The 12691-nt window shown below is 42.3% G+C and overlaps 1 protein-coding gene across 3 annotated transcripts in view; it reads right to left on the bottom strand.

The window, feature by feature from the left end:
- Positions 1-12691, bottom strand: part of THADA (thyroid adenoma associated) — a 359044-nt gene that overhangs the window by 105445 nt on the left and 240908 nt on the right. For all 3 annotated transcript variants that reach the window (XM_011935906.1, XM_011935908.1, XM_011935907.1), the window contains one exon: positions 4296-4411. In XM_011935906.1, coding sequence (XP_011791296.1) covers positions 4296-4411 — 116 coding nt within the window. The remainder of the gene's footprint in view (positions 1-4295; positions 4412-12691) is intronic.

Below are 12691 nucleotides of genomic sequence, written 5' to 3'. Positions count from 1 at the left end.
GAAAGAAAGAAAGAAAGAAAGAAAGAAAGAAAGAAAGAAAGAAAGAAAGAAAGAAAGAAAGAAAGAAAGAAAGAAAGAAAGAAAGGAAAAGAAGAGAAAAGAAGAGAAAGAACGAACGAACTTAAAAAAAAAAAAAGTTTTTGTAATTAGCAGGAGTGTCAGACTGGGTGATTCCTCTCTCATGATGCCCACTGCCATCCTTTCCAGGCCAGCAGCAGACCCCTACTAGATGGCTATTCTCATTTTGTTTCTGGTCTAGGTCAGTTTAGTTTTCTTTCAGTAGTTAGTAAACTGCCTTAGACCCATGAGAGAGACAGGAAACTGGATCAAGAAGGGAGGGGTGGAGGAAAAGGGGAAGGAAAGGACTTGAAGGATTAATGAGCTGATTTTCATTAAGGCTTTGACGTCTTGGAATGAAAAGCAGCCTGTAAGAGCAGAAGCCCAGTCCTTTCCTGAAGCCATGTTGCCAGCTAACCATTCATCACCAAAAATTCCCCAACAACTCCATGGCTATTGCTTAATCACCTCATATAAATCCCTATTAATCTTGCAAAGTCAAAACACAAATATATGACAAAAGTCTTCATTTTATGTGCCCTCAATTTCAGAGTCAAAATTTAAAAACTGAATTGGTTATCCAATAGCACCAATGAATTTTTTAAAAAACCTTCTTTGAGAACAAAAGGACAAATACATATCCACTAGCATTTTTGTACTTATGAGACTGAACAAACTCAGACTAATGATCAAATAAATTACGGAAGGAAAAGGGTGTCAGTGTTAAAATTTCAGCCAACATTTTTTTCTTTGCAAAAACATTAATTTTTCATAGTTTACATTCAAAAGATACAGAAAATCCTTAGTAGGCTCAAAGGAATATTTATTCTTCTTTCATGTGTAAATTACCAGGGACATAAAAAAGCCTCTTCAGTAGCTGAATTTAGAATACTCTGCACTGTAATATCTTCATGTAAAAGGCAGGTGAGAAAGTAAAGACAGGAGTCTGTTCTGAGAAGGGACCGCTAGGACCAGAGGGGGTTCTTCTGAGCAAGGAGTTAACTAGTATAGACAGACAACTCTCGGAACAACAGGACCTCAGGGACAGGGCAGGCATGTGACACCGAGGCTTCATCACTTATACCCAGTTCTATAATTTGCTATTTAGGAACCTCAGAGTTATCCTGTCAATGACGTGGATAATATAGAAAAACTGATACATTGCTTTGGAATGCATTGTGCTGTCTGGCAGTATGTTTTCCTTCCAAACTCTATTCCAGGCTCTGAACACATCCTGATTAACACTTGTAAAAGTGTGCTGGGGAGCAAAAGGAAGCCTGGTGTTAGGAACCATTTACAGACCACCCACAAAGCGGAAAGTTCACACTTGGATAATAGAGAGTTGACTGTACTGGAAACAGAAAAGTGGTTTTCCTAGATTCTGGGCAAGGAAGGTGGAAACCCAGTAAATTGCAGTGATTCATGCCTTTGTCTTCTAGAGCTGGAAAATCATGGAGAAAAATCAGAAGTAGGGTGGGGAGTGGAGGGAAGGAGAATGGAAAGCCCAATTAGCAAAGAGCAATAGGGACCACAGGACAGGTTTAAAAAGGCCTGGAGGACTTCTCTTCCTCTTAGCTGCAGAGGAAGCTGATGGCAGCTTTGTCAGCCATCTTCAGGCACCGCACAACATGAAGGTCCACTCAATGGCTGGCCTGCCGCTCCATCTCCTCCATCCCATTCAACAAGAGGTAATGGACTCAGGTAGCCAGTGGATAATGACTTTCTATGAGATGTACGAAGGAGTAGCAAGATAAGGGGGCAGAAATTCCTTCCTCACAGCACTTTAAGAACTGGAGTGTTAGGATACTTGGGACAGTCCTGGCTAGAAGCAGGGTTTCAGAGGATAATTTCTGGACAGCCCTGACTTCTTGATCTCCAGAAATAACAGGTAGGAAGAAGTGGCCTATTACCTGGCAAACAGCTGAAGAGTACTGATGTGATATGTATCTTCGGGATGCTAAGAGCCACACAGAAGGCAAATGGTACTAGGCTTGGGTAAACACTTTATGGGTAAGTGACTCCTACTCTCTAAATAAAATGGAGAAAACAGGTTGGGTGCAGTGGCTCACACGCCTGTAATCCCAACACTTTGGGAGGGCGAGGCAGGTGGATCACCTGAGCCCAGGAGTTCGAGACCAGCCTGGGTAACCTGTTGAAACTCCTTCTCCACCAAAAAAATCCACAAAAATTAGCTGGGCATAGTGGCGTGTGCCTGTAGTCCCAGCTGTTCAGGGGACTGAGGTGGAAGGATCACCTGAGCCCCCAGGAGGTCAAGGCCACAGTGAGCCGTGGTAGCGCCACGACACTCCAACCTGAGTGACAGAGCATGACCCTGTCTATAAAAAGGGAGAAAAAACAGACTAACAGACTAAAAATGAGAGGCTCCCAATAACTTTACTGGCATTTCAGACACAAGATAATTTCTCCATCAATATCCCTGTCCAAAGCTATTAATGTTGAGACAATAATTGAGACACCCACATCCACACACTGGGAAATCCACCACTGGCTCCTTCACCAAAAGGTTTCTTTCAGAAGCTTTCACTGTGTGGCCTGGGCATATTTCCTCAGCCCCATTCTCTGTCACTTGTACCTTACACTTTAGGTTCCAGAGGGCGAACTTCCTTATGGTTCTGCAAGCCTACAGTGCCATTTCATATTGCTGTGTCTCTGCCTATGCAATTACCTAAGCCTGGAATTCCTCTACCTGTGTTGGTCAGTTGGCAAAATTCTGGCTCACTCTTGATGGCCAGTTTGATGTCAGCCCTCCCTCACCCCTCTTCTGGGGTACTGCTGTACCTACTACAGACATTTGTTATAACACTTAATATACCAGAGGAAAATTATGTATTTACACATCTTTCTCACTTTCTGGAAGTCCCTGAAGCCAGGACTAGTTCTTTTCTATTTTTGTATCCCTACATCTCCTAACACAAAGGCTGGCAGGTAGCCTGTGCTCAACAATGCTTTGTCGAATTAAACTGATTTGAGAGCCTCACACAGCCCATTACTTGACTTGCCATAGAAGGTAGAGAGCCCAACAAAGGTGACCAAAAGCATACTTTCTGAAAAATAAAAAAGAGAGGCTTCTACCTTAGACAGCCAATACATATATCTATATATATTTTTAACTTGTTTGTTTTTCAAACTCTAAGCATCAGAAATTTATTTATTTTTGAAACAAGGTCTCGCTCTGTCACCCAGGCTCGAGTGCAGTGGTGCAATCATAGCTCACTAGAGCCTTAAACTCCTGGGCCCAAACCATCCTCCTGCCTTAGCCTTCCAAGTAGTTGGGACTACAGGCATGCACCACCATACCTGGCTAATTTTTGTTGTTGTTGTTTTGTAGAGATGGGGTCTTGTTATGTTATCCAGGCTGTTCTTGAATTCCTGGGCTCAAGCAATCCTCCTGCCTCAGCCTTCCAAAGCGCTGGCATTACAGACACGAACCACTACACCTGGCCAATATACTGACTCTTAATCAAATGCGTGCACTATGGCAGGAAAGGTGGTAACACTAACACATGCGCCTCTTCTGGAGCTACTCTGGTGGAACTTAGAGAGGACCCACAGGAGCCTTTGCAGCTAACACTATCCTACCACACCACCAGAGTCCTGCAACACAGATTTTGAACGTGGCGTCCCTGTATATTAAATGAGAAATTCTTTTTACTCCTTCATCTTTCACACAATAAATGTTCTAAGTTCCAGGATAAACTAACAATGGCAAGGATGAAAAATATGTTTCTACTCTTTTTTGCCTTGCTTATTCAAGCTACCCTACTTCCCACCTAAGAATGGCAACTTCCATCCCCTCTTGCTATTCACACCCTATCTGTCCCTCAGTGCCTGCTCAAGTCTACAGCAATCTCTAATCTCTGAGTTGCCATAGCACCTAAGAGTTTGTACCACATGATTTAGTCAATTACTGCCTTTCATTGTTATAATATCTAACACAGGACTGGGCACATAGCAGGTTTCAATAAAAACAAGCTGATTGGTGGGCAGATAAAAAGCCATGTTACATGCCCCTCAGTCACTTAGCAGTTTTAGAAAAATTGTCAAGAAAATATTTTTCTTTCTTTACCACAACCCGAAGTTCTAAAAGGATAAATACTCCAATAAGTTTAGAAAACTCATGCCAATGACTTTTAAAACTCCCCACAACTAGAAACGGCAATTCTCAAATGTATTCCTAACCCCTGATAACTCCTTGCTCATGTGGGATTTTAACATACCTCTTGGCCAGCCAGAGTTTGGCTTTGGTACAGACAGTGATGTCAGTCAGCTCGTGCTGGAAGTCTGAATTCGTTCTGTGTTTGGAGTCTGAGTAGGCTTGCAACAGATGAAAAACCTAAACCAAAAAAGAAAAAAAAATTCCTGCTATGAAAATACATTTTTCCTAAATGCTCAGTTCCTCCCTTTTACGTTTCCTTAAAATATTCCCCTCAAAGAAAACAGACACCTGCAGAATGCAGCTCTAGTCTCTTTGCAGAAAAGCATGTTGGTTTTGGAGGATGTAGCAGTGGTGAGAAACCCAGGTCCTTAATCCATACCCGTGCTATGGGTTTCTCACACAATCCCCAAAACCGATGACTGTGGCCCCACAATCATCAGCGACAAGAGCTGATTAGTTACAAACAACCTACACATTGATTTCAGCAGAGCAATGCAAACATCTCTATGTTAGCTGTCTCACAGGAAAACAAAATGTGCCTTTTAAAGTCAAAGTCTTAAATTTAAAGAAAGATAAATTGTTTGAGAGTCTAAACTGGTTTACATGTCTGGGTTCATTAGAAGTCTTGGCTAAAGAAGTAGGTCAAACTAATTCTTGCTTTAGCAAATACTGGGCAGTGATGTTTGTAACTATTTAGGTTTTTTTTTTTTTTTTTTTTTTTTAGCAGATCTTCCCTTCGATGTCAGGAGTGAATGCAGCAATGCAGACATGCCCCAATTATACAAGGATAATTGTGTATATGCACGTATGCATGTATGCACATACTGGATTCAGCATGTACTGGACATCCGCAAGGCCTCTGTGAGGAGTACAAATCTATAGCAGACAAAGAATAAGGACAAGGGCATACATGAGATCTTTTGACCTTGGCTAGTGCCAAGGAGAAAAATGCATGTCAAGAGAAATCCTTCAGTCTCCAGCCTCCTTATCTAAACCAAGAGGAAGAGGTGGGTACAGCAAAGTAAGCACAGCTAAACACACTAAGAACTCTGAAAGTCTACTTTAATAACATGTTTTCTTTCCCTATTATACCCTTCTCTAGAGCTGTGAATGATTCTTTCTGTGTAACCAGATTCAACGTTTTCCTCTTGTTCTCTCCTATCAACAAGGGGCTAACAATAGTGAAACAACTGAGAGTTAGATATGGAAGGGGGTAATGAGAAACAGAAAAGGCCAGATAAAATCAATCCAGAGTCATCAGACCCTAAATGGGTAAGCTGGCAGGTTTTACTGGGTCAGACATCTGCAATCACCAGCAACAAATACATGCCAAGTACCTTCTGTTTAGAGAATCAAAATAAATTTCTTCTGAACAGAAGTAACTGTACAGGAGAGAGAACACAAGTCCCAATGTGGAGACTGAAAATGCTTTCTCTAATAATGGATCTGTTATTTCAGAAGCAACAGATCATATGTCGTGCCTTCACCACACCCCCGCAGGGATCCAAACCGCCCGTCGTGGAGTCTGGAGCAATGGGTCTGGCTGGAGCTTCTGTTCTTATGTGGTGACTGCCAGAGGGAAAAAATACCTCCCTCAGCCTGAATCCCCACTGTCCTGAAAGAGCTGGCAAAGTCACTGGGCTTTGCTTTACTTTTCTCTACAGCTGCACAAAACCAACCACCAGGGCTTTTCACGGTGTCACAGGATTGCAATTAATCAGCAGACACCAGCAAAATACATGACTTCGGAATTTACTTGTAAAGAAACCTGTGAGATTTTCAAATGCTTCTCATTTAGAAGCAATCACTTCAAAAATAACTCCTGGTGGATGTTTAAACTTAGTCCTGTATTTGCTCACCTTACTTGGCAAAAACAGTAACTGTTTTTGAAACGCTTGGTAGCTCTGGTTTATGAAAATCAGCCTACAATTCTGTCACACTGGATACAAACCAGACAATTGTGATCCTGGTTATTCACCAGGAATGGAGAGCGATCTATTTACACAGGACAAATGGAGAGACAGGTATGCTGAAAAGAACCGTGGTGGAAATAAGCATGTGGAAGGGCCAGGGTCAGAGCAGTCAAGGAAAACATGGGGCAGGGAAGGAGACAGAGAAGAGAAGACAGGGGAAGGAGAAAGGAAAGAAAGTTTTATAAGCAAATGTATGAAACAGGTTAATGTTTTTGAGATATTTTTCTTTAAGAAAATTAATTTAAAAATTTGAATACACAACTACCCTCATAAGACATTTAGTGTGTTGGGTTCAAGAAAAATGAGACCATCCTTTGGCATGAGGTCCAGATACAAGGCCAGGCCCTCTGAAACTAGGATTTGATCAAGGTCAGACTGAGGAGCTCCAGGCAGCTCCCAAGACGGGCAGTTTGTCCATCAGCTCTTAAAGGATGGCAAGAGCAAGGCAACTCCTTCTTCCCCACTTTCCTAAAGTTCTGGTCCCAAAGAATTCTGAGGCTAAGAAAGTAGTCAGGCCCAGGCCTGTACTGAACCAAGCACAGAGAAACCAAAGCTACCAGATCCAAGGAGGATGATTAACTGAACACACATGAGAACTCAGAAGTTCAGTGTCATTTTAGGTGTCCTAAATTGGCAATTGAATCCAAACACTGTCAACAAGTATTTATTAAACAACTCTTATTACCAGGCACTGTCCTAGGGGCTGCAGCAGAGACCTGATAGTTCCTTGCTTTCCTGTAGCTTACATTCTAGTCATAGAGACATGAAAAATCATTAGCTTTCCTGACTCTGCCTGGTCATAATTTACAACTTGCATGGCAGCATCATCATCACTTTCCTTTTTTATGCTTGACCTCCCCCTCCAATAAGTCTGGATGCACTGTAGGAATTCAACAAGCATTTGCCAAATAAAAACGATGTCAGTATTTGGTGCTTCTTCCTATATTCACTCTTTAGGACACATTCCCTTGGGTCTGGTGAGCTATCGTAGGTGCCGACTTCTGTGTCTGGAGTGGAACAGACAGCTGAATCACGCTGTGCTCCTCATCCCAGTGGATGCCTCATCTGATGGTGGAGGCAAGAAGGCTACATTAGCACTAAGAATCTGGCCTCATAGAAAAGTCGAAGAGCATGGATTCTGGAGCCGAGCAGAGACAGGTGTAAACCAATTATCAGTTTTGGGGCTTTGGGCAACTTAACCTCTGTTTCTCCATGGTAAATGGCCTATAATAATATCTAACTTGTAGGACTGTAGAGAGATTTAGAAGAGAATATATACTACTAGGATGCACTAGGGATGTGATAATAACATTGATTCTTTTCCGTGTTCTGTCTGCTCCCTCCCTTGCAGCCCCATTCCAAAAATAAAGTCAGAGAAGACTTTGCAGAAAGAGTGATATGCATATGTGGCCTTGAAAACAGTCTTGCCAGAATCGAGGGAAGGGTATGCAAGCAGTGAAAACAATTAAAACACATTTTAAGGGTATTAAAATATTGGTAACGCCAACAAAATAGTGAACCTTAAACTATGGACTTTAGTTAATAATAATGTGTAAATACTGCTTCATTAATTGTAACAAATGTACCACACAAATACAAGATATTCATAGTAGGAGAAAACTGGGGGAAGCAGGTGGGGAGGAGAAACCTTCTGTATTACCAGTTCAATTTTTCCGTAAATCTAATGGTTCTAAAAATGTGTCAATTAATTTTTTAAAATATTGGTACTATTCAGGGGAGAGCAAGTGGTCCTGTGTGAGCAGAGCACAGCCAGGGTGTGCACAGGGTGGTGAGAGACACAGCTGGAGAAAGGAGTCGGGTCTGGTTAGAGAAAGACCTTAAAGGTAACATTAAGGAATGTGTACCTTATTCTGCGGATGGCAATGATTTCTTCAGAGAATGCTCTTGGGTGATGAGATCTGTAATTTGGAGAGGAAAGCCAGGGGCAGTGTGGAGGTCACAGCAGAAGGGGTGGAATGCCCAAGACTACTGCAGTAGTCTAGACAAGAGGAGGTGAGGGTTGAAACCAGCAGCTCAAAACCAATAGCCTGTGGGCCAAAAGTGGCTGCAGATGTTTTGTTTAGCCCACGCAGTACTTTTAAATCAACCCTTACGAATTGGGAGATTTCACATTAAAGTCATCCTGATTTCCATTTTGAAAAATTAGATCTGGCTATAGCGGCTCACTTTCTTGCAGGGCTAACAGTCACCTGGCTGGAGCTGAGCAGTAGGACCTGGCCTTGGAGATGAGAACTGCACTCTCTAGTCTACCACTGTCACCACTATTACTACTGCCTGCTACTCTAGTCACTAAGATGGAGGATCAATGACATTTATCAAAGCTCGTAGGCTTTTTTTTGTTTTAAACTTTTGGAGAATCAAGAAAAAAATAAAAACTGAACTCAAATCTCTATTAAAAGTTTGAAAACAAAGAATGGGCAGAGAGCCCCTGTGTTTATACTCATCCCCCTTTGGTTCACTTTCCCACCTGGCACAGGTAGGATTCTGATTCTGTGACATCTCCACCCCACCCCAATCTAAACCACAGCAGCAGTGTAAGGAGAGGAAAGGATACATTTGAGAGAGCTTCTGCGGGCTCAGAGGCAGGGCTTGGCAACTGCTTTAGACATGGAGTTAAGCCACAGGAAAGAGCCTCTTAACTTGGGCAGCTGGTGAACAAGGGGCATCTTTCAAGATGGAGATCATAAGAGAATCTACAGCAGACTTGGGAATGAGGGAGCGGAATTAATGAGTTTGGTTGGGAATATCCGTGTGATGACTGCTTTACTTAGGGTAATTTATCTCGCAAAAAAGAATTCTTCAGGGACAAAAGGAAGCTCTATTAATAATCACACTGGGAAAAACAGAGGACAGATGCTTACCCCTAGCTGTAATAGGTCTCTTGGAGAAGGGTTAGAGGTGGACACAGAGGTCATCAGCAAAAGAAACAGGAGAAAGCTTTGTTGCCTTAAGATAGTTACGACCCAATCAGAAAAAGACTGAAAGCACATTATGAAACAAACAAGTACAAGCCAACAGCATCACCCATGACTATCACAGGCATGGAGTTGCCAAGAGATGGGACTGTCAGCCCTGCCCTGAGGGGTGGTCATGGAAGCAGCTGGGAGAAGCAGGGAACACATTGCAGGAGGGTGTCAGTGAGTAGGCTGATTTCTTGTCCCTGAGATGCAAGCCTTAATGAAAGTTTCAGGGGAACTGAGAAGTCTGGAGAACCTGGAAGCAGTTACCCTCTGTCCCCCACCCCTCCACTCTACACACAGAGAGACTCAGGGGAGCCTCAAGCATCTGTGCAAAGCATGGGGTCCATTTTGGCAGCTTTGAAATGCTCTTTGAATAAATGCCATGGGCCTAAAAAGAGTCATGAGGCAGTTCCCTGAAAAAACTTGCACTGCACCAGTAAAATATGTCTAGTTTATGCTGCTGGACTAAAATAGCAACTTGTGTTAGACAAGATCAAGATGATATATGGTTGTTTGGGAATGCAACGCTGAGATGGGTTTTCCTCTTCACCAAGCATGGCTTCCAGGCAATTTTCCCCCTTATAAAATCAACAGCAGCTGAGCTCCAGAAACCAGCAGAATCCAGCAATAACAGGACAAGGTTAGACAGGCTATGAAAAAAGACAACTCCAATAAGAAAAGAGATGCTCATTCCAAAGGTCAGATATAAATGGGGTAAACGTATCATAATTATTAAAAACCTCAAATTCTGAAGATCAAAAAACCTGTCTACTTTTGCAACTGTGGTTTCTTTAAAGCAAATTCTGTTTTTTCCCTTGCTGCATGCAGACTACAGGTGAATATTTTTGACCCTATCACCTTCAGCCAAGTATAAAATTTCTGTATCTGCCGTTTTGCCTAGTTTTCTCCCTGCATTGCTCCAACCCCCAAAGCTAAGCCAGTGCCACATTTTTCCAAGCTTACTGTTTACACAGGATTTTATTTCGACTGGTAAAACATCTGTATTTTTTCAGGGACTTAAATAAATGATCTATGCCGGGAATGTACAGTATAGGGTGATGTCAGGCCCCCTTTTTTTCTCGACTCACTGGGCAGAACAGGCAAACATTGTTTCAGCCTGTAGTTGGGAATGTGAATATTTATCCTGTCGACTTAATTCATACAAACAGAACTGCAGGCAGGCAGGCAGAAGTATTTTATGGCTGTAAGTCAGACTGAAAGGGGGGTAAAAGGGTAAAAGAGAGATGACTGAGGGAGGAATCGAAACTTTCTAATTCACAGAAACAAGCCCAATCACATCATTGCTGGGAAACATATACAGCAAAAATCATTCAAAATGCAGATTGTGTTTGTATGTGAGTGGAGGACAGGGTGGGAAGGCAAGAGAGAGAAAGATCTCTAACAATACAGTATGTCATTTGCAGTCATTCCAATGTGGCCTAGGATTTGTTTTCCATTTCAGGCATATTAACTGGGACCCTAACTAGACCGTAGGCTTCTCAGGAGCACCCCTCTTGCCTCTGACTTCCACAATGCAGGGTGTCATGCTTATTGGGTGTAAGTACCTAATCATCTGTACAGAGCTCAACATGTTGTTTTTTATTCACAGCCCAACTGGGCTAGAGCCAGAACCTTGGGATACCTGAACTCCTCGACCTAGTCATTCCCCAGAAGAAAGGGCTTGGTGGGCACGTGCTGTCCACCTTAACCCATCAATCTGCTAGAGGGCCAGTCAGGAAGCATTTCATGTGGTTGCTCGCCTAAACTTCAACCTGTTTATTGGGTAAGAATACATCCTTAGGATGGTCTTGCTTAGTTCCCAAAACATGACACCTTACTGTGTTGTGTGTTGCTGCCAGGAAAAGGATGCTAATTACAAAGTGTAATTACTTCCCAGTTGATTCTGGTTTGGGAAGAGAATCATAGGAAACAGGCCGTGAATATCTTTAAGGACTACAATGTACAAAAACACAAAGCCTGTTGGGGACTGGAAATTCACTTTGGGCCTCAAATCCATCCCCTCCTTTCTATTAACACTCCCACTATTCTAGTTCAGGAGCAAGAAGACCCTGCATCTAGATGATAAAAACAACTTAACTGCCTAGTCTCTGCCTCCAGCACTTATTTTACACATGGCCAGCAAAGAAATATTCCTAAAGCCAAGCTCTGAGGACATCACTCTCAAGTTCAAAATCCGTCAATGACTTTCAACTTCCTAAAGAAAGTGCTGGGCACTAAAGGCTCAATCTACCTTTCTAGATTTAATTCCTATTTCTTCCACTTTATGAACCTATTCTGTGGCCATAAAGAACAATTTCCCATTTCTAACAACTTACAAATGCTTTCCTGGCCAGGACGTTCCATCATTTGTCTCCCCACCTTCTCCAACTCCACCTACTGAAATTCCATAAGGTAATGGTAATGCCCAGCTTAAATGTCACCTTCCCCATAAAACCCTCCACAGCTTTCCTCAACTACCCCCACTCCCACCCTAAGACTCACTGTTTTTCTCTTCAGTGCCCCAACATCTCCTTTAATTTGATGATTTTAAAAAACTGTTTAATCCCGTCGTCATGGTTATCAATCTATACTATCCTTTTCTAGAGTATGGAGCTCTTTATCTGGCAGGGAGAGGGGCTCAAAACAGAGGATTCATTGATTCAGAATTCTACCATGGTCTTGTTAGGGGTGGCAGAACAGAAGCTGCATTTGCAGCAGCAGCTGGGGTGCTAAAAGCCACCTCTGTAAACTCTGGTCACACCAAGGTGTTGGGGGAAATAGTACTGACAAGAGAGAAAGTATACATTTGTCTTGGATCATCTCTCACCTGTTGTTCTAAATTCTACAAAGTAACTACAAGCTCCTTCACACGGGAGACTCGTCAAGGGTCCCCAACAAGGGCCCCCAAGCTGTTGGTTAAGGGCAAGGTTTGGACAGTGACATCAGATAGTCAACCTTAACCCAACATACAAATGAAGGCCTGCATATGAAGAATTTAAAATTAACTAAACACTAACATAATATCTGCTCTAACTAAAAAGTTCCTAATTTTAGAACACAGATACATTTCTGAAAATCTAGCTATAAAATTATTTGTAAAATAAATCTGTTTAAATCCTTTTAGGAAGAGCTGTATTATATTTGATAATTTATCTTGCTTATATATTTGGATCTTCAACTACTGAGTTTTCTGAGAGAGTATCGAGATCAATAAGAAACTCTTAATGTAGTAAAACTTACTAATGAAAAATAATACATGGCACAGTGGCTCATGCCTGTAATTCCAGCACTTTGGGAGGCCGAGGCAGGCGGATCACCTGAGGTCAAGAGTTTGAGAACAGCTTGGCCAACATGGTGAAACCTCATCTCTACTAAAAATACAAAAATTAGCCAGGCGTGGTGACTTGTGCCTGTAATCCCAGCTACTTGGGAGACTGAGGCAGGAGAATCACTTGAATCTGGGAGGTGGAGGTTGTGATGAGCAGCGATCGCGCCACTGCATT

This window comes from Colobus angolensis, unplaced genomic scaffold (assembly GCF_000951035.1).
Source record: "Colobus angolensis palliatus isolate OR3802 unplaced genomic scaffold, Cang.pa_1.0 Scaffold15, whole genome shotgun sequence".
NCBI lineage: Eukaryota > Metazoa > Chordata > Mammalia > Primates > Cercopithecidae > Colobus > Colobus angolensis.
The sequence above is the reverse complement of the archived record's forward strand: the minus strand, read 5'-3'. Positions and strand labels throughout refer to the sequence as shown.